Raw genomic sequence first — 23997 nt, 5'->3', positions numbered from 1 at the left:
GGGAGCCTATATATGTTCATGTTTTCTAAGCATTCTTGAATGAACCAATTCAATTGCTTTTAAGTGTCCATTACAATAAATATAGAAACTTTTATCATTATCTAGTATTTAATGAATAAGTAATTTCAGTACTTACTAATACAATTTAACAAAATTATAAAAACCTTGTGAAATAGATGAGAATTTAATGGCAGTTGTAAAAAAAATGCATGCCAAGAAGAAATCGTTCTCAATCATCATTACATGTTATTTAACTGTTAATAGTCAATAATGCTATGTAGCTTTTAAAATACATAGATTTTCTATGAGTTTTCTTCGTGGTCTTTTATTCATCTTTCTTGGCTGTTTTAAATTATCTCAACTCAGTTGTGAAATAGTAAAGTGGCAAGAACCTAAAATATTCGCTTCTAGAAGATAATTAGAAACAGGTAATATTAAATAATGTAAAATTATGGAGACTTAGTTAGAAATGTCAGAAAGATTACAAAAATTGCATGAAAATTCTGCCTCATACACAAACTTTCTATTTGATCTATTTTTTCTGGACTTTCCCCACTTTATAATTAACCTTGGAAGGAAGAACTTTCAGTCAGTGCTCAGGTTTCTGCTCAGCATAAATGTATGACTACTTAAGAGAAGCAGAAAAAAGCCCTTATATGACAGGAAGAACTGATTATAATAGATTAAAAGAGTAACTACTTTTCTCAAAACACACTCTATATCTTCAAACATGAAAAAATATTGTTATTTTTTGAAGAGTCCTTTTTAGTATCACAATGCACTTGTTCATATTTTCATTTAAAAAGATAATAAAAACAGGGCTGGAGAGATAGCTCAGAAGTTAAGAGCACTGGCTATTCTTCCAGAGGTCCTGAGTTCAATTCCCAGCAACCACATGGTGGCTCACAACTGTCTGTAGTGAGATCTGGTGCCCTCTTCTGGCATACAGGCAGAACACTGTATACATAATAAATAAATCTTTTAAAAAAGATAATAATAATAGTAATAATAAAATAATAATAATATCAGAAACAAATATTTAATGATTTATAAGTGACTTATTATTACAAATTATACATATATGAATTCTATCACATAAAGGTAGCTTATTAATGAGACATGCATTGATTTGAGAGTTTGCCCTACTTCAAGCTAAAAACCTTTGAGCCTGGGCGGCTTGATTATGACCTAGAAAGTCAAACATTATGAAATGACTCTGAGAAGTCCTCCTAAGTCCAAATATTCTTTCTCCCTTTTTATAAAATTCAAGTTTGCTTTGGAGAAGTTTTGATCCTATAAATGAGAAACAATATTTGATAAGACTCATCAAATATCTCAGTAAAAATCGCTTGAAGTATTAATTTTGGCCTTTTTGAGAATGATTTAAAAAGTGTGGGGTTTACATTTTCTTATAGAAATATGAGATATAAAGCTACTATTTACCTTATGGTCCTAATAACTAGACATTAAGATGAGCTTATGGGTAAATTTAGAATGCCTCATTAGTTGATGACAATTTTAAAAACTGTTATATATATATATCACCATTTTCTCTGAAAACATATTGGACTTTTAAAATTTCTTTTTTTAGAAGACTTAATACCATTGTAAACAAAGCACTATATATCTTTATATTCTAAAGTGAATAAAACTTGCTTGATAAATTTAGATGGCTTTTAAATAAAATTAATTGAATTCTACGAGTCTTTAAAATTTAAAAATATAATTTACTGAATAATAATATGCATATATTTCAATACAATACAATATGTTCTATATACAATGTATACAAATACTTAGATTTTAATAATCAAATAAGGGTCTCTATAATTATAAACATATAATATAGTCAATGCAAAGGTTCCTTTTAAAGGAAAAATTGTAACATTTGTTATAGACAGGGAATTGAGAAAAAGTTTTAAGTCATAAAAGTTGGTTTGTGAGTTTGTGTGCACATAAACTATGCATTGTAAGGAATTAAAAATAATCATATTACAAAAAAGAAAATTTCTAAAGCATTTTAAGAATTTCAAGCAAAACCTCTATATCTGGGCTACTGAACTGCAGACATTTTTGAGTTAGCACCAATCATTTTTGTTTTTCATGAAGCCAATGCTGAGTTACAAATAAATGTTCTCTAATTCACAATAATTCTATTACAGCCTAGTCACTTAAAGAACCATTTCAGCTCCGGCATAAAATTCTTGAACAAATGAACTAACATCTGTGTGGAATAGCATTGTTAAACTTGTTTTATGGTAAATCATTAGTCTATTATCACTGCCTTTTGGCTCCCATGGCTGTGTTAAGAATTCCACATCATGTCCTCATTGTATTGAGGGACCCAGGGTGTGTAGATGCCCTCTACCTGTGACAGGAGGGCCTCGGAGCATCCATGCTTGGATTCTTTACTACATTTCCCATTATGCCAATTTCAGATGAAGAAAACCTTTGAGTTGGGCACACAAAAGGACACATAGCCCTGCCTCAGGTGCTTCCTTCAAGTTCTGGATCCAGATCTTTCCACTCTCTGTACTGTGGTCTTCTCACAGACACACCCTGCTTCACAGCATCACCTCTTCTATGTCTAAGTCCCTTGTTAGTATCTCATTTGTGAAGCATTCTCTCATTCTGGAAGTAGTCAAGTTTTCCTTCTCTGTGTCTTCAAATGCTTGTAGCAACTCTATATATGTTTACTACACATTGACATCCATTTAGTGTTCTGTCCCACACAATAAACCACCAGGATAGCACTACAAGAAAGCATGTCTTTGTTATTTACAAGTGCTGTTTTTCCTGGGAAAAGTACACTTGATCCAATGTTTGCTTAGCTCTGACCCTGAAAAGAGCCCCTATTTAACTGAGTATCTAGAAAAATAGTACTTTCGAGTCTAGAGAGTATATAGTATCCACCTGGCATTTACCATTCACTATATATATGTGTATACATATATACATACATACATATATATCTTGAAACAAAAATTAAGAAAACATATAATCTACTTAATGCTGTATTTTATTTTTGGAGTGCTTACCTAAGTTATATATGTTTTAGGGACTTGGAAAATGCTACTATGGATGATAATAATAATGTCAATAAATAAGCAATAGGTCACTTCTAAGAGCATACATATGTAACCAATATTGAAATAAGATTAATATGTACAAAAGCTATGGTTTTTGCATAAAAATACTAGAAATTTCTGCTAAAAGTCTACAAATCAGAAAGAAGACTGGGAAATAACAAAGTATGAAAGCTGAAGAAACTTCATCTCTGAAAGAGTTTGTCAGCATTTTAGACTCATTAGAATTGTAAATCATAAATGTCAATCAAAATAATGGGAAAGTGTCCCCTCCCTTCACGTGTTAAAGTAGGAATTAGAAAACTCGGAAGCCGATCTTCTTATGGGGACTTATTAGAGCTCAACAGATCCTGCATAGCCCTGTCAGCATCAAGTCACTGCCAACAGGGACAGCATGCAATACATTGCAGAGCAATGCCACCCTTTTTTCTAATAACGAGTTTTTCAGGTTAAAGGTACATTGTGTTTTCTGCAAATGTGGTGTATAATTTCTAACTTGTCAACTTGTTTTGTTTTGTGGCAGTTTCTCTTTTTAAAAATGGCATTCAGAATGGATTTTTGAAACAAAAATTAAGTCTAAAGAGCCCCAGAAGCCCAAGCTGCTTGTTTCTCTCCGAAGACTGTTGCCCAAATAGGGAGAAAAAAATTGCTAGCATTTAGTCTGGAATCCGTATATCCACATCCTTCCTACTTGATGGTACTAACAACCCCCCTCCCGTTCGAGAGTCAGAGTAATCAGTTCACTTTAAGAGCAGTTAAGGATATGCACACAAATGATCAGGATTCTGAAGATAACAGAGTTAAGGTGAGAATTGTTATTGTGCTAAAAAGAGTTCAAATTTCTCTGACTTAAAAAAAATAATATTGTATCCTTAATATTTTATTGCTCGTTCTACTGCCACTGGGAGCGATGGCAAGAGGCATGTTTACTGGTTTTGTTTTTGTAAAGATGGTCATTTCTCTGCCCCCATTATATTCAGCCACCTGTAGCAGCCTATTTAAGTCATAGCATAAAGTGATGACAACTCCTGAACTCTCAACTGCACTGGCAGACATCAGCTGACGGGATTTCAACTCGCCACCAGGACCCTCCTCTTTGGGGATGCTATCACAACCACATCTGTTTCATAAAAGGGACCGTTTTCAAAATTTGATTGGAATGAATTTCTTAACATCTTTCTCATAGCTTCCACTGGTTTCTCATGCTAAGTGGAAGCCTTAGACAAAGACAATAACAAAAAGTCGTTCTAAATTGGAAAGACCTGCAATTTTAAACTGTAGGTGGTAGCCAACAGTTCTAAGTAATTACAAGGAAAGTTTATGACTCAAATTGATGTCTTATTTGAAGAGAAAAAAAAAAAACTATGCATTTTCCCTGTTAGTACACATTTGCCGTATTCTAAACGGATACAGGTAATGCGAGACTTAAAGCAGGTTCAACAATGCTTTAAGCTTGGATGATCCTGTACTATTTAGCTCCAATGACCTCAATGTACGAGTTTTTTTTTTTTTTTTTTTCCAGGAAGGATCTTACTCTGAGTAAATCCTGTGCTTTTATAGGAGGCCATCATGACCATTTTTTAACAAAAAGTAAATGAAGAGATACAAGGAGGAAGTCTGAAAAATATTGAGCAATCGGTATTTGTTTTTCCATGAAAACTCTGTCATAAAGGAAGCAAGAGGTGTTTTGCATACTATTTAATTTAGCCACATGTAATCACTTCATTAAAAATAGAGAGTTTGGTATGGTAATTTTTATCATTCTTTTTAGAACTGATTCTTGATTTTGATGAGTCAAAACTAACCTAAAAGAAAGGTATTCTGACAACTATGAATTTAATATTTTTACATGTAATTTTAAAAGGTAATACCCTTAAAGATGTTGGCCTGCTTTTTAAGCACAGTGGAATAAAGTTACCTGCTACTTTATACTGCAAATCATATCACTCTGAAATCTTCAAAAAATATTTTGGGTATGTGGAAAAATTGCGATAAAAATGTTAATAGACACGTTACTCTCTTCCTAAGACACCCATGTTTCCATATAATAAGACTGAGCTTAAAACCTTTATATCTCTTGATTGAGTGATGCTTTTCACTGCTCTTTGTTCATTTCCCAACATCATTGCTCAGCTCTTGCCAAGTGATATATATGTATATATGTGTGTGTGTGTGTGTGTGTGTGTGTGAGTGTGTGTGTGTGTGTGTGTGTGTGTGTGTGTGTGTGTGTGTATACATATATATATGCCATTCAGTAAATTTCTTACAATGATTTCCCTTGAAACGTTTCCTTAGATGAGTTGGAATCTAGAGTTTAGGATTTGTTTGGTTGATTTGGTTTTGGTGGTCTGCTTTTGTTTGCTTGTTTTACTTTTTGCCTGTTCATGTTTTTTCTTTCTTAAACAAGATACTATAATGTTCAGGCGGGCCTGGAATTCACATGTAGTAGAAGATGACCATGAACTACTGATGCACTGCCTCTACCTCCTAGATACTTGGATCACAGGCATATATCACACCAATTTTCACACCCACCTTCCTTCCTTCCTTCCTTCCTTCCTTCCTTCCTTCCTTCCTTCCTTCCTTCCTTCCTTCCTTCCTTCCTTCCTTCCTTCCTTCCTTCTTTCTTTCTTTCTTTCTTTCTTTCTTTCTTTCTTTCTTTCTTTCTTTCTGTATGATTTTAAGCATTAACCCATGGCTTTGTGAATACCAGACTCACATTCAATGTTTTTGTTTTTCTTTTTATTTGGCTTTGTTTTATTCTTTGTGGTACTGGAGATTGAGTTCAGAGCCTTGTACATGCTTGGCAAGTGCCCTGTCACTGAACCATATAAAAAAGCCATCTTTTAAAATATACATTTAAAAAATCTTTTTGAGATTATAACTTCATTCCCCACTTCTTTTTCTCCTTTCGCACACTCCCATTTATTTCTCACCTTGCTTTTTTGCAAATTCATGGCCTATTTTTCTTTAATTTTTGCTACACACACACACACACACACACACACACACACACACACACTTTTAAATGAGTTATAAAAAAACACAGTGTGTGTGTGTGTACATATCTATGTATTTCTGAAAATATAAAGATGCCTCTATAATGTTCTTGGCATGTACATTTTCAGATTTGACCATTTGGTGTTGGACAACCCATGGAATGGTCACTACTGGGTAAGACTGTTTCTCCGGCACTCAGAAATCTTTAGTTGCTTGTAGTTCTCTTTTTTAGTGAACAAAGTCTTCTAAAGAGTAACAGTGGCCCCCAGAGTATGGACTCCTAGTAAACTATGCTACCTGCATTGAATGTGACAAAAGAAATGTATCACTGACAAAAATCCAAGAAAATATGACATCTTACAATAAGAACTGTTCTATGTTGGTGAAGTAAACCTTTCTCACAAAAGACTATGTTTCACAAAATTTGCCTGGAAAAGTCATCAGTTTCCTCATCACAATACACATACGATTTTACTTGTTTGATAACTGTTTTTAAATTTAAGAATAATTGAGTTTTCAAAAAAGTTGAAAACATTTAAACTTAATGTTCAGTTTGTTAAACAGAAGTAATGCAAGTGAATTAATCCTTTCACATGCATCATGTTGGGTGCCCATTGGAAAATGTCTCACTGCCTAGTTCAGAGAGGTCAGTGAAAAGATAAGAACAGATTGGGAGCCTCACTTGTAAATAGTGTTCACAGGACATTGGTGGGAGAAGAGCAGGAAAGACACAAGCAATATTTTTAGATTCTAAATAGTATGAGATGTATTCTATATCACATTTGCAGAAACTATGAAGTAAGAAACTGCAAAGCATATCTTATGTAAAATCCATAGTTTCTGAAAACCAGTCCCCAAATTCTCCCATAAGGCTATGATGTATGGCTGCAATTCTCTGACAAATGAGCCAATTATGTTACATGTGTTTTGGTAAAAGAACTCTGTAAATATTTGGAAAATTGTAGCCTAACTAGATTTACATGTAAATAAACAAGGAAGACTTCAGTGCAAATGATTTCATCTTTGTGTTTACTATTGACTGCAAATGGGGGAAAAGTTATACAAACTTAGTGCAGGATATATTATTAATGTTGAAAATTTTGAATGATAAATTCCAAATTAAAAATTTTTCCTTTGACATTTGGGTAGTTGTCCATCTATAGATGGAAGAACATTTACATTATTGTGATATATACACATGAATTTTGTACAGTGACAGCTGAAAACTCAATTTATCCACTGCATTTTCATCTTAAAGACATGGAATTTTGGCTCAACTTTGTTGAGTGATCAATCCAACGCGCGCGCGCGCACACACACACACACACACACACACACTTTTAAATGAGTTATAAAACAAACACAGTACTCTTATCTCCTCTTGTCTCTGCAGAGTTTGGCAGCTTATTAAAACAGAGAAAGGCGTGCGCCTTTCCTACAGGCATCAGAGCTCTGTCTACATTATCATGTCTAGAGTGAGGTGTTATCTAAGAGATTAAAGAGATGTTTTTAAAGGATCATGCATCCAGTGACTGTGTTGGTAGATCTCCACCAGCCTTGCTGAGATCAGCAGTCAAGGGCTCTCCATTATTAGCCCAAAGTTCCTTGTTGAATAGGGGTGTCTTTGCTATCGTTTTCATTCTATACCATGTATTTTTCATTTATGTTTCTAAAGAAAGCTTCTCCAGGAAACATGTTCATTATTAGCACACGCAATTAATTTACCAGCTGGTTAGGTCTGTTTTTATATGAGGGAACAGATTTCAGTTGAAAACCTCTTTTATGTTTCTAGGCTGTACATCTATTCACTATCCAGTCTTCTCTTCCCTACTCTACACACAATTTACTCTCTCAGTTCCATCATGATCTATAAGAATCCTGTTTTCTAGGAATACAACTAAGTATGTAAATAAATAAATACATAATCTTCCAATATATCTAAATATTTTCTTTCTGGAAATTGTAACTGTGTCAAAATAGACTATCAACTTTTAGCCTAGCTACTATGATAATCAGAAAACCCTTTTTCTTTTTATTGTGCTAAGAGTACTTATTTACCTACAAATCACTGTTATTCTTGATATGAAGTGTAAAATTTATACTTCCCTAATAGGTATATACACTTTGTAACAACATTTGTTTAGCTCTATGGCAACAGTTGAATAGAAAAGTTAAAATATAAAATTATGAGATGATCAATCTGTTTAAAAATAAATTGTATCATTCAACCACACATGTTATTTTGTTAAATTTATCAAGTAGTAACAAACTTATAATTGGTATTTATTTTCTGTATATCAGGTAAATATTTAAAAGCAGTGATACACCAGAAGTGTATAAGTTTATTTCTTAAGTGAAATAAGTTTATTTCTCTGCCTCAATTTGCTTTCCTACCATATTGAGCAAGTAATTTGCTTTCAGTACCCAGCATCCAGGGGGAAAATTACTGCCTCCCCCCACAGTCTGAAGAGGTACAGTGAGATACACAGCTCATAAGTTTGGCTTTGATGTGATGTTTTGTAATATATGTATACAGCATTTTTGTCTTGGGGCATTATTGACATTTATTATTAACAATAAATATGAGTGAAAGTAGCAATTGTAACTGACTCTTAAAGCTGGAAAGGCACATTTAGTAGCTTGATACATTTCAGTAGATTAAAACACATAGACATTTATAGTAGAAATATTATGTTACTGTTAATTTTGTAAAATATTAAACTACTTTTATAATGGCTCATACTAACTAACAATATATGTGATGGATCACATATTATATGTATGTGTGTTATTTAAATGTGTTACTAATAAAGTAATTATCTTTCATACAAACAATGGCAGTGCCATTTTTATCACTGCTTATTTCAATAAACACCTGAAGAAACAAATAAACTAAAAATGCACAGTGATATTTCAGAACTATTAAATCAACAACTGTGATACTTGATTGGGAGAATAAAAATAGAAGCAAATTGCAATTCTATTTTAATCCATGCTATGAAAATAATAGTTGTAGAGAATTTTACATGTTCTATATGGTTGTATAGATTAAATATCTTAGAACAGAATCTATTTATAATAAATTTAAAACATGGAAAATTATATAGTCTAATTTCATTCAAAAGTGGCACAGTATAAGTTAAGATAGTGAAGTGATCAAGTTTTAAAATCTTATTTATAGGAGAATATAAAGGCCCAGTAGAATAAGTTAAACAATGGTAAATAATTTTACCTCACATGAAAGTGTTGCTGTGATACAAAGGGTAAATGTGGATAAGCAAGAGGAATAATGTGGAAATTTCTGTAATATGTGTGCCCATTACCATATATCCTGCTTTCTCTATTGAAGTCATGATGTCAATGCCCATGATGTTGCCTTACATTGTGTACCTGCCCAAATTCTGAAGCTATTGATAGAAGAAACAGCTGGTCATTTTCTCTGTCTACCTTGCAGGATTTCCTTACAAATCTCAGGAAGGGCATTGATGCTAGAATTTTCTTGTTCTTTAAGAATATCTGTTGAATTAATATTTTGTGTACCATGTTTTAAAAAAAGAGTTGGAAGAAAAAATTCCTATGTTATTATTTAATAAGTTCACTTTTTCTGCTCTTTCTCTCATACACACACACACACACACACACACACACACACACACACACCTCTATGTGTATATGTGTATGTAGGTTATATGTACTTTCTGTACTCTCAAGTATCATATGCGTGTCTTTGTATATTTGGTGCAGAAGTTATAACTCTAATATGAGTTGATTAAAATACACTGATAAATTAGAGAAGGAACTAAATTAAGAAGATTTGGGAACATTTGGACTTATCACTGTTCATATATATTATGTCTCAAAACCTTTGCATTTCACATAGTTGTGATGTTTTCAAGAATATATATTTGAAAATTTGTGTTTTATTTATTTATTCTTTTATTCATTCATTCATTCATTCATTTATTTATTTATTTATTTATTTTATTTTGAGAGACAGGCATGTACTAGGCCAAGGTGTAGAGATAATAAGAGAACTATTGGGAATGGTTTTTTCCTTCTACCACATGAGTCCCAGTAACAAGCCCAAATCTTCAGCCTTGGCAACAAGTTCTTTTATTTGGGAAGCCGTCTCACCCTCCATCTCCTCTCAAAAGAGCAATATTTTAATCAGGTGATGAGAAATAAACATGAAATATTTTAATTGCTTTCAACTTAAAATGAATTAGACTGAGGCTACCAGTAACTCTCTGTTGCCACAGCTCTCTGTTTTGATGCCTTCAGTAGTTGGAGGCTGATCTGGGTACTCATTGCTTGGAAAGAAAAATGTATGTAGCTTCTTCAACATGGATGTTTTTCTAGAGAAAGAAGGCTGTTTCGTGAACTTATCTCACTCAATATGTCATCAGCTTTTACACTGTGGCAAGAATTTTTCTATAACTCTTTGTTAGCAGGAATTTAATTTTTTCTTGCCGGGTGGTGGTGGCACACGCCTTTAATCCCAGCACTTGGGAGGCAGAGGCAGGCGGATCTTTGTGAGTTCAAGGCCAGCCTGGTCTACAGAGCGAGATCCAGGAAAGACACAAAGCTGCACAGAGAAACCCTGTCTCGAATGGTTGCTGAATTAATATTCTGTATAACACATTTTAGAAGTACTTGGAGAGAAAACATTACTATGTGATTGTTCTTTAAGCACTGGTGTTTAATCTGCCCTTCACCTATTCGGGCTAATAGTGATATACAAGAATGCTAGTCCAATTCAAGGCACATCTGTGTAACTGGTAGTATTTTAAGTATTACCATTTTTTATGTATGCCATTTATTTAAGACTAATATGGAACTCTAGTGTTGGATTTACATTTTACATTTTGATATTTGCTCTGCACCCTTACAGACTGTGTTTATCTACATGGCCATCTTTCTTTAATTCTTCACTATTTTTTATTTATTATTTGATGTAATTTATTCTTGACCCTATTGAATTATCATTGTATTGAATGCAATTTATATTATCATTATAGTCAGAATATATATACCAAATTGTTGATGAATAAATGAATTGCTATTTTGGTCAGATTTATCGAAATACAGAGACAAATGGAACAAAATATTATAATCTGTTAAATTTACATATACTGATTTCTAAAAAGTGGATGATAATGATAACAGAGAATCTTTTACATTTTTATAAAGACTAAAATATATGGAACTATGATGCTCATAGTAATTGAATAGGATAACTAATTCTAGCTATTAACTTAATAGACTAATTTTTCCATTACTGAGCTTATTAATGAAAAGTGCTACTGTCTCCTATAGTGTATCCTTAACAGAGCACAGATTTTATATGTGTATTGATTCCTCTTAGAGCTCCTTATATACTGACTTTCAGTAAAGCTTTCATTGAAGGCAAGTTTTAAACCAGCAGTTTAAGCCACCATCTGTAGTTTTAAAGACAAAAATTTCAAAGGTATAATGGGAGAGAGGAGTTGAAGAAAATGTGCATAACCCAAAACATCAGGGCTTTTTACCAATTAAATGCCATAAAATTCCAACATCCACTGCCATTGGTACCCACAGGACAGAATATAACCAGAGCCTGACATCTGTGTTGTTGATTTTACAGGCAAGTGTTTCAGCCTCCATCACATTGGGAATGAATAAACACAGGCAACTGTGGTAGATTCAGACATAAGTCCCGGGTCATAAAAACCCTTCTGTACTAGAGCTACATTAAATCATCACAGCTGATATAAAAAAATCAACCTTGGTGTAAAACATAAAAGGGTAAAGTTATCACAAATTACCACATGTAGCATTCATTATAGATCAAAATGCCACTCGAATTTTTATCATGGAGTAGTGTTTTGAAACAGCCAACCATTAACAGAAGAGTGTAGCTTTTCCGTTTTTACAACCAATGACTGGTGAAACATTATACCTAGTGTGCAAAGGGGAAAACGTACCCTCTATTTTGTAATGAACCCAATTGGAGCCCCCTCTAAACACAGTGCAATATCGTTGCACTGTTTCACAGAGCCTCTCATTACTTGTGTCAATAATACTAGGTAAACTACCGAGGAACTTCACAGCATTTATGGAGCAGCATGAAAAGCATTAATCTACGGGGTGCTTTTGATGAATTGGAGTTCAAAAGCAAAGCCAAAAATGACTTCTTAAAAAGTGCTTAGGAAAGTATTTAGCAGGAATATGCCCACTGCCAACAGCTGAAAGGTAGCGTGGCTATTGGCAAAATAATACTGTTGCCAGCTTGTAAACACTGAGATAGCAAGAACTTTCACCTACTTGAATTCCTGAAAATAAAAAGGTGACATATCTGGGCATATTACTTCTCAGTCACTTCTCTTTGAGGTCTCCACAGTATTAAGGCACATTGCTGTCAATACAATGTGTCATGCTACACAACATACAGGTGGAATTCCTACCTATTTGAGAGTAGCACTCAGAAAATTTAAGATTTTATACATACATATATATATATATATGTGTGTGTGTGTGTGTGTGTGTGTGTGTGTGTGTGTGTGTGTGTGTATGTATATATAAAACCAGACTTAAGGTGAGAGCATATACTGTACACAGATACACATACCCTTGGGACCCAGCTCTTAAGTTCTGAGGAAGTTTTGTGATTAAAGTGGTAGTTTTTATACTATGTCTGGTAATGAAGGTGGCGGGCTCACCTACATGAGTTTACCACATTTAATCCCAGCCTAATTATCCCAATTATATGAGTGATCTCTCCCAAAGTTGATTTTTTTACAGACTTCTATAATTTCTGGTGTATTATTTGTGAAAAATCTATACACTCTATGTCTTCACTGTTTAGTATAGCAAGATAATGGGTTGTTTGTTGGTTGGTTTTCGAGACAGAGTTTCTCTATGTAGCTTTGGAGCCTGTTCTAGAACTTGCTCTGTAGACCAGCCTGGCCTTGAACTCACAGAGATCCTTCTGCCTCTGCCTCCCAAGTGCTGGGATTAAATATGTGGGCCACTACCGCCCAGCTAGCAAGGTAATGTTATGAAGAGAGATTTTATACTACATCAATTTTAAAAATAGAGCTATGTTTATATCATTTTCTTCATTCTAATTATATAACAAATGAATACCTCGAAATAGAACAAAACAAGGATTTTCTTTTTTCCGGAATATTAAATCTCTCTCAAAAATTAGACTTTATCCCTCAAATATTTTTACTGAAAGCTATTTGACTCATCCATATTTCTAGCAGTAGTTTACACTTTGATTCAGATGAAAGACAGTAGACACATTCTTCCCGTGATTCTTGAAGTCCGCTGAATTTATTAATGTATACAACTGCAGCTCATTATTTGGTAAAATTACATAGGATAAAATAGTATGCTCAGAAAAAAAGTTGTGAAATATGTGAGGGAAACATTTCATCTCCTGGTAATTCTTTCTCTTGGAGATTCACAAAAATACATTCTGGCATACACGAAAAACTGCCAGAAGCAGTTATATAAAGAAAGCTAACTGTGTTTAACACAGTATTTATGCATGTTATAAGGTGTTTCCTTCTAGTCATTCATGAAAGCTACCTTATGAAGAAGCTGTGATGTGTGGAACTTGAGTAAAACTGTCATTTTCTTTACTCATGTCCATTTCTGCCCCCTTTCTCATTCAAACCAATTTTGATTTAAGTTCAGACAAGAGAAAATAATTTCAAATTATGACTCATAAGAAATTAAACATTATAATTGCCAACTTTTGCATTTACTACACTCCATGGCATGTTATTATATTTTGTGTGGTGCAATTCAATGTTTAGAAAGCCCATTTTAATATAATACAATGAAGTTAGCTGCAGAGAAATGTTTTTCGGTGCTTTGGATTATAAATAAAATTATTTATGGTAAATTTGAAGATAAAACTAATATAATTTACAAATCACTACCAAATAGCAAATTAAATTACTTGTAATAGGCTTTTCATAAAGTAATTTTATTTTTCATATATGCTTTAATTTTTTTCTTATTAGTCAAACTGACACATATTAAATGTCTCTCTTAGAGATATTTATACTCATGAGAAGTTCTCCTGACAGAAAAAGCAGACCAATTTTACTTTTTTTTCTAACAATGTTGACCGATTTTAGCCATTCTCCATGGTTTTCCCCCATTCATGTGTACTGTTTCCCGAAAGAACTCACCATGTACAATGAGGACATATTCTGCGCTGCTTTGGCCGATGGTGTTCGTGGCTTCGCATCGATACGTGCCATTGTCTGTTTTGTTCAGGAAAAGAATGTTGAGTTCCCTACCACTCACGACCATTCGATCAGGATCTGGTAATTCTGCACCATCCTTTGTCCACAAAACAGGCTCTGGCCTATTGGATACAGCATGCATGTAGAGAGAGAGAGAAAAAAAAAAAGTTCAATGTTCTGTGAACAAAATCAAACAATTTATATTGACAACTTTTTTTTTTTTTATGTCTATGTGTTAGCTTTTGTAAGGTACCAAAGAGCCATGAAGGGTTAACTCAGAAGAGTAAGAGGGAAGATAAATATAATTTAATTCTGTCCTACATAATTAATCAGATATGTATTAAGGAACAAATTTATTAAGTTGCTGTAGCTCTCACTTCTGGTGTCCTGCTTAGGTCAGTTCTGAATCCAGATGCTGCTGTCAATGACTAACATTTCATAATGAACTACTTTCTTTGGACTTTTGAGACAATTTCTCCTTCGATTTACCTCGGCATTTATAACATGGGCCCACCATAGTGGCATGGCACTTCTTGAAGCTACCCTTCACTCTCTTATCTCTACCAATTTTCCTACTCTTCTGAATAATTTGTCTAGAAGTATTTCTTTAGCAAAATGGATTAAAAGGACCAGGGAGATGGAAGAGCACTTGCTGTACAATGCTGACCATCCAAATTGCATGCCTGAAAAGCGTGGTAGAAAGACAACAAGTCTTGAAAGTTGTCCCTCTACACACTGTTGTGAGAAACACCCACACACACTCATACACATGCACACACATATAATATTTTAATCTTTATGAAATATAGTCAGACACCATAGGACAACTCTTCATCAATGAACTCTGTGACTATGATATCTACTTTACATGAAATAATGACACTAGATTCTGATAATGACACCAGTCTCTAAATCTGTTGTGACTATTTGTGTAAATGAAAGTGCCTTTCATTCTAATGAGATACACCTATGAGATGCTATAAAGAGATTGTTTCCATGGGCTCCTGGAGAGTCTCAGAAGGGGCTACTTAGTTACAGAACTAAGACCTTCTATTTTACTTCTGAACTTCTATGATGAGACAGAGGTCAAAGGTTGAGCTGGAAACCAAAGTCTAATGATATGAACAAGTCAGGCTGATGTAGCGCAGCATCCATGAAATTCAAAGACGTGGTGTCTTGTGGAAAATTCATAGGAGGAAAAACTGCTTGTAGAATCCATGAGTTAGCAATCAAAAACATTACTGTCATGAGCAGGATACCCCCTTTCAAGTTGTTGATAGGGTAACTTCAGGAGACCTCCCCAAAACAATGGAGGCATCTGGCATTTATCTACTTGGTTGTCATCCAGAATCAGATGTTAAGACTTTTTGCTGAAGCCCCCCACCCCCACCTGAAACACACACACTTTGTTTGTACGCTATGGAGATATCAATCTGGAACTAACATGGAAGCTTCCTCTCTGAAACCGAACCTGCAAAGGAGGTGTGTATGCAGGGTGCTGGGGGGAAAAATGTCATCTACAGTCTTACCCAGCTGTGAGTCCTATAAACTTTGACACAAATCTTCCCTTGTATGGAGCTGTGGTGCAACTGTTATGAGAGTAAAAATTGCTCATTGATAGATTTTAAGGACTGCTCCATAGGAAGGAATCCATGCCTTATAGTGTAAATATGGTCATAACCACATGGCAGGTGGCTATCATAGGCTCTAGAACAGTGGTTCTCAACCTTCCTAATGCTAGGACCCTTTAGTACAGTTCCTCATGTTGTGGTGATCCCAAACCATACACTTATTTTGTTGTTACCACATAAATGTAATTTTGCTACTGTTATGAATCATAATTTAGACATCTGATATGCAGAGTATCTGATACACAACCATTAACAAGGTCAAGACAAACAGATTGAGAACTAGTGCTCTAGAAGGTAACTGAATACTGTTAGTTAACTAAATTGACTTGCCATCAATTTATTTTCAAAATATTTATATTTATATGCACAGAGAAATTTTACTCTCAGTCATAACCATAGAAGCTTCTTTCTAGTGAATGACAGTGGATGCAGAGAGTTCACAAGATGCCCAGAATAAGTGTTGGATGAATGCTCAGTCCAAAACAAAGCTCAGGTAACGTTCCGAAAGACTGGGCGGGAAGATTGTAAGAAACAGAAAATGGGAGAAGGGTTACAAAATGACATCGTCTGTGTAAGGCACACCCATTGCAATCACAGGCACATAGCAGCTGCAGAAACCTGCATGGGATCAAAAAGGAATGGACTCACTAACAATGGTCATGGTAAAATGAAAGAGATGCTCTGGGGTTCCTTACCCCTTGCTGCTGAACTGTTTGCTATTGTTAAATTCATGGGAAAAGTAGTCATTGCCTTTAATTACATTCCAACTGATGATACTCCCAGGATGCAATGGATAGTTCTAATCCTGTCTTGCACACAAAACACTGATCAAAGTAAATGGGTCACAAAACAAAAAGAAATTATAAGTCTAGAAAAAGGATTGGTAGGAGTAAAGGAGAGTTAATAGAGATGAGAGCGAGATAAGAGAGAGGTAAGAGTGGACACATAGAATATATTATATACACGTATGAAATTATAGAACGACTAACAATAAATGATAAATATTTACATAAATAAATAAGAAAACAGGGAAGTTTTTTTCCCCAAGATTGAAGGACTCCAGTTTGTCTTTTTCTTCTATACTTTCTCCCAGGCGTCATCTTTATTTAGTTCTTCATGTGTACTCTTTGAAATAACCTTTGTAACAAAGAGAGAAGTTGAGTGTTTCTCTGAGGCATTCTAGCAAATTAATTGAAGCCAGGGAGGGAGTCATGGCAATTCTGCTTCATAGTGTGTTGATCAGAAGGATGGTTTACAGTCAGCTATGTGTAATTGGTCTAAGACATAGTAGCAGTTTTCTGGGATTGAACCTTCCTACTGTGGGATTTGACACTATCTCCAGCTACATGGAGTCAGAATTGAAGTGAATAACAGGTTTCTTTGTTGATGTCCCTGGAAGGACTTATATCCTTGGAAGAGAGAAACTGGCTGGCACATATATTTTGGTGATCAGGGTGAATTGTTTCAGTGTGTTAGTAGAGAATAGTAAGCCCTTTGTTTTCTCTCTATCTCTTGAGAAAAAGAAACAAAGAAATGAAGGCAATTTTATCAGAATTGTACTCATGAGATTTCTGAGAGAACATCTTTATTTGAAAAAAAAAATTGGAGAAACTAAGTTTATAAAATTACTGGATAGCATTATTTTTCTCATCCACTGATATAGAAAATTTTATTAATATCTCAACCAAAACAAAAACAAATGTTAATAAATCTCTGCTTGCTTAATATATCATACTTTTGCTACTTGCTATTAGAATTTAATAATTTGAATTTTGAAACATCCTGTAAAATCATTTGTGTTCTTAGCAGCCTTGAAAATGGTTTTGAAAAAAAAAAAAGGTCAAATGAAACTAATATTTTTGTCAGAACTAAAATAGTAGAGTTTTTGCATTTTTCACAAAGCCATATTATTTTTTTATAAACAAATCCACTAATAAAATAACGGGAATAATTTTTATTTGAAAACACCAACTTTTGTAGTTCTCAAAAGAACTACTTACAATTACAAGGCAATGCTTTTTTAATGTATAAATTGAGATTAGTAAATACAGAGATATAATTGCCCATACATTCAAAATTAACACCTCAAATGTAAATTATGATATTGTTCTTCTAATTGGTTAATATGTTTTTCACTATTTTTTAAAAACACGGTTCTATAAGTGCATAATTAAATTTAGACATGTATTTTAAAATTGTGTAGAAACATAGAAATCTAAAAATGTAATGAAATTCAAGTGCTCCGTCTGTATTTAATTTTTTTCCTAAACAAAACACCTCCCTTCTAGTAAATGAATGAGAAATAAAATGGCAAAAGAACAAAGAAAAGAAAGACAAAATAAAGCAAAGTTTGACCATGTGGTGACAGGATGAGGCTGTGATTGAAGCAAGTATTCCACCAAACTAAATTCTCAGGCATCCAGGATCCTACCTACTCTGGAGATAAGTCTTCAAAGTTGTAAAGGTGTTCACATCATTAGATGTAATTTTAATGAAACAGAGTTTAGAGTTTATGTACAGACTATAAATAGCCTATACTTGTTCCTAACTAATTTTCAAAAGTTCAGCCTAATATTAAGTGGTTTAGCATGCCTTGATAAAGTTTTTGTTTCATCTTAGTATAGAGGACCCCTAGGCTTTTTTCTAGTTGGTACCTAAAAATGTTTGCGGTTTTTTTTTTTTTTTTTTTTTTTTTTTTTTTGTTCCAGATGACTAACATTCTTCTCTCTGTCAGGCATCCAAAGAGGATCATTTTAAAAGAAGTTCCAGCTCATAGCTTTTATGAAATGTGATTAGAAAAGAGTAGGAGGCAGCCTTCAGGAGTAACAGGAGAGAGAAGAGCAGCAGAACTGAGATGTCATGGACCCGCTCTGCAGTATGAACATTAACATAGTCACTACAGAATGTCCCCCTTTCTGTTACAAGATGATTGGAAGTCTGAGAATATTAGTATGACATAAAACTTCATTTTATTTTTGTCCATCAAATCTATAAACTTATAATATGATATTATAAGGGGGTATACTTAAGACATTTTATAACAGGTTCTTCTTCAGCAATGAATCATGGAAATAAGAATAGAAATCAAAGATCTTCATGGATTCTTTTTCATAGTTTAAGGACTTAGTGCAAGAGATTATAATTTTCCAGAAATTAAAAAAATGTTAGCTCAGTTTTCTTTATGAAAGCATTTCTTTTGAGATTATAACTTTAACTACAACATTCCTTTTTCTCCTTTCCTCTCTTCAAACTCTTCTATATGCCTCTCCCAATTTTCCTTTAAATTTGTCCCACTAATCATTATTGCATGTATATATGTGTATCTATAAACATATATATTCTTAAATCTAATCTACTCAGTCTGCGTAACATTACCATTAAATAGATTTTTCAGGGCTCATTATTTGACATTGGACAATTGGCTGTTGTGCTCTTCCCTGGGGGAACACCATCTCTCCCACTCCCAGCCTTTCTTAGTTGCTTGTAATTTTTGTGTTAGGATGAGGCCTTGGAGAATTTTCACTGTCCGTTTTGGCAGGTCCACTGCTATCCTTGTTCAGGTCACATTTTAGCAGTCTTCATGGTGAGGCTATGGCTGCAGCATCTCACCTATACAAATCTGAGTAGAGATTCCGAGAGCTGTTCATAAATTATTATTTATAAATTAATGTCAGTAGGAATTGTTATAATTACCCTTGACTGTCAAATCATTTGGTTGGTTAACACAGATTAGGATTTACTTTGCATTGTTAACTTCTACTCCATTCATTCTGTCTTTGGGTCACTTGTTCTGTGAAATTTGGGTATAAGCAACTCTTCTAATCGTTCCAACTCTATGTGAAGTCATTCCTGCTCTACTCTGTATGTACTGTGGACAGGAAACTTTTCTTGGACTTCACAATTATTTGCCTCTGTTTTAGACATATGTTTTGGGAGAAGAATCAAGAATCAATAAGTAATTTAGTTACACAATAGTGAGTCTCATGATTCAGGCAGTCCAAAAAGATTTCTTCTTTTGCTGTTTTTGTAGTTGGTCAGGAATAAAAGAACTTCCAAAAGTTGAAGCACTCCAGGATGAGCCCCTGATGTACTGACATCCTTCCCCGGGTTCAATATTTTTTCCATTACACTCACATATATACTGAGATTAAACACTAAAATAATTATGAAATTTAAACATTTTTTGTAGATGAAAATCATCCAATGGAATAACAATCAAGTAAGCATCATTTCTGTCTCAAAAGAAAGAAGAAAGGAATTTATGAATATTTATACTCAATGTTTCCTTGATAATGAAGCAGAACTTTCAATAATTTGCTTTGTGTATCATGTGACCATGTGAAATGCCCACTAGCTTCATTTCAGTTTAGAAGTCCCATAGTTAGTCAACAGACTTGATTAAAGTTTTAATCATCAAAGAGATGTTTAAGACACAATTTCTCTTTATTATTTGTAATATTTCCATGGGATATTGAAAAAGATAGTATGATTTTCATAAACATTTGATTGCACTTTTGGTATTAAGCAAAGCCTTTTAGATCTCAAAATTATTTTGTATAGTTGTGGGAAAATCGCTTCTGCTGTCAAGTTTAGAGAAACTCTAAGGAATATGAAAGTAAATGAATTGTAAATCAGTTTTAAATGTAGGAAAAACTCATTTTTATTGTGTTCAGAAAAGAAGGATCCTGAGAAGACTATTCCCCACGTATTTTCCCACTGCATAGAATGAGACTGCTTCTCAAGCTAATGTCCAAATTTGAATTGACTGAGGATAAAAAGGAAAAGGGGAGAAAAAGGAAAGGGGAAGACAGGACACACAGAGAAGAGAAATAATAAAAGATGGGGTTGATTCATATTTCAAAAATTTAAAAACAAATTAAGAAAAAGTTCAAGAAAAAAATGTCCCTTATGTCCTGAAACTGATTCAAAACATCATTTTGTTATTTTTGCTTGTTGGAAGTTAAAGATGTTATGAAGCAGGAAAAACAAAACATGATTACTACAAGACTACTTCTCATACTAATCTTCTTAAATGAAAAATATAAACAGTCATTTGTTACTGATATACAAAGGATATGTTCTCATACAATTCATAAGTAATAGTCTACATATATGTAAATTATTGTAAAAATATTGCTCTGTGTATTTGTAGTAAAAATCAAGCTTCATTTTTTTTGGATGCAACTGCTGTGTTATTTAATGGTAAAAGAATGTTTTCCATCTGTCATTTTTTATTTGTTGTGTGTTTATGTATATTTATGTGTGTAGGTGCACATATTTACAAGTATGTATACACATGTGTGCAAATTTGACATCTAATCAAATTCAGATGTCCTCTGGAGTTGGACAACTTTTAAAAACTTTATTATTGTTATTGCTGTTATTCGTGCTGCTGATGTTATTGATGACGGTGATGGTATTGCTGTTACATGTGCATGATGTGCACAGCACAAGTAGGGTATGTTGAGTGCCAGGGCAAGCCTGTCAATGTTAGAGAAGAGCTTCCTGGAGGTTTTATTTTGTTTGTTTGTTTGTTTGTTTGTCTGTTCCCTACATTTGCATGGACATAAGTAGCAACATTTTAACACACTGGGCCATTGCATCAGCTCTTCCTTATGATTTAATCTGAGACAGATTCTCTCTCTAACGAAGAGTTTGCCAATTACTTAGGTTGGATATCCAGCAAGCTCAACAATTCCTTATGTTTTTACTTCCCAACCCTCGGGAAGCACTACACACACACAAGTGCATTTTCCTTTGCCCACTACCCATATGATGAAATTGTCCAACTCCAACAAAATCCTCTTTAAAATGTACAGAAGTCTCTAAAAGAAGGAAATAAAAGTCTGACTCCTCTTATGATATACATTTCAAGTGTTTTTCTACTTAGAATATTTCAAAGTCCAACAGCTCCATTCACATATTTTGGATTTTTAGTGTAAATGAAAAGAAAAACAGAAAAGACAGCTTTGAAAGAACCAGACAGTTTGTGAAGTACATACTTAAATAACAGTGCCTCTAAATAAGCATTTCCCATTGCATTCCTAACATTGTTATTAGTAGGCAGGAATAAGCTAGATAGTGAGACCATGTCTTAAAACTGAAATAATAAAATAAAAGTTTTGTGGTGTGGCCAAAGGTCTAATGGTTCTTTGTTTAGTTCGAGAGCCACTCTTCAATTTTAATGTACAAACAGTGCTCCTGAATTCCATAGTTACTTCTGCTTTACAGCATAATACTCTTACTCATTTGTGCTGGCTTGAATAAGACTATATCCCTCTCCTGTCCTTGCTGACCACAGTATAATTTGGATTCTTTTTTTAATGTCTGAACTATTTTATGAAACTGATATTCTATTTGTTCTATCTATAGTTGATATCATCACTATAGATAGATTTCTATTGAAAAGCTCGGCAATGAAAACGCCTACTTAAAAGTCACTATGAGTACTGGTGTATGTGATAGAGACAAAGACATCTTAAAACAGTCATCAATGAAGTCAGGTTGAAGTGCAAAATTTAAGTCTTAAATTTCCAGTTTAAACTCTAATTCCAATTTCTTCACTCTCATATAGATATATCCCCCAAAACATACTGAATATTATAGAAACAAGTGAAAGGATTCTCATTACATTAGCGCTCATATTCAGTTGGGGTAATAAAATCAACATTAGACTTGTCATTATTATATTTAAAACTTAAGTAGTAAATAAGATACAGACTTCTTTTCTGAGCAATCTCATCATATGCTACATGAGTCTTATTTTCTAAGATACTTCTTCTTGCCTCTCAGTTCAATGGCTTATGGTGAAATGGGAAATAACCTATATACAAGAGGCAAGTACCCTTTAGAAGGCTTGATCATGATGACATTATTTTAGAATGACAGAAATCCTGGACCACTTTTCACTGACAAAGTGGTATTTACCGACAGTTATTTTAAAGTACTGAGATATAAAGCAATCATATTTCACACTCTATAATTCTGACCAATTGATGCCACAACAAACAGAAGATTATCCCTAGAAAAGATAAGAGTCTATGATCCTGAAGGAGAAACAGAATTTTGTGCTGTAGTTAAAAACATTCAATTTGGGAAAAATTGCCTAAACTAATCTCTTGAAACTTTCTGATGAAGGAAAAACAATTACGCAGGCCTTATTTACATTTACCATTTTTTTTCTTTGATAAGCATAGAATAGTAATTTCTAATTAAAAGTTCAACAAACTATGAGTAATTATTTATTCTTTCATACAACAATGTAATTATCTGTGTATTTACATTAAGCATAAAATCTCTATGATATGTTTAACAAAGATCAGTTTTAAATAAGGAGTTTTCTCAGCTTGTTAAAAAAAAATCATTGCCACATGAATTTTTCCTCTGGGAACATAACCAAATTTTATTTTATGAATCAAAATTTGTGAATTTGAATTTCTCAAGCTGTGTAGAATGTAAGGACATACTGATACAAGAGAAGTTACTTCAAACATCAGAATTGACCCTTAGTTTAAAAGCTATTCAGTTAACAGGGTAAAATGATAGGGTTGTTTCCCTAAAAGCATTAGGTCCATTGTTTCTTCTACTATAAAATAGAACTAATTAAATTTGTCTTTCTACCTTCATGCTAATCACTGCCCATTATGAAATTTATTTTCTTTCATGGTTTGCTTCTTGTCTAATTTTAAAACAGATGGTCTTGAAGTAATAATGAGATATAACTCATTTGTACTGTAGCTGAGAATTAAACGCTTTTTATAAGGCTGAAGATAACTGATCCTGAAACAAACTTTGAAAGTATATTTTTAATCATTTCAATGAAATTCTTCTCAAAGGATTATACTTTTTCTGCATTATTAAACAGAATATCCTTAGTGGCACTCTTTTTTTTTCTTGCCTAGACCTGAAGAGTTTCAACCATTTTTTATGATGCATTAAAATAAATAAAATCTAACATGTTCATTTCCAGAGTGGTCCAACACTGTGATTGATTTTAGATATCATGTTGAATACACTGGCCATCAAATTATTTAAGTT

At 33.5% G+C, this 23997-nt stretch overlaps 1 protein-coding gene across 3 annotated transcripts in view; it reads right to left on the bottom strand.

The window, feature by feature from the left end:
• Positions 1–23997, bottom strand: part of Cadm2 (cell adhesion molecule 2) — a 981723-nt gene that overhangs the window by 76489 nt on the left and 881237 nt on the right. For all 3 annotated transcript variants that reach the window (XM_028876715.2, XM_028876716.2, XM_028876717.2), the window contains one exon: positions 14273–14451. In XM_028876715.2, coding sequence (XP_028732548.1) covers positions 14273–14451 — 179 coding nt within the window. The remainder of the gene's footprint in view (positions 1–14272; positions 14452–23997) is intronic.

Source organism: Peromyscus leucopus, chromosome 12 (assembly GCF_004664715.2).
Source record: "Peromyscus leucopus breed LL Stock chromosome 12, UCI_PerLeu_2.1, whole genome shotgun sequence".
Lineage (NCBI taxonomy): Eukaryota > Metazoa > Chordata > Mammalia > Rodentia > Cricetidae > Peromyscus > Peromyscus leucopus.
This window is presented reverse-complemented; position numbering and strand designations above follow the sequence as displayed.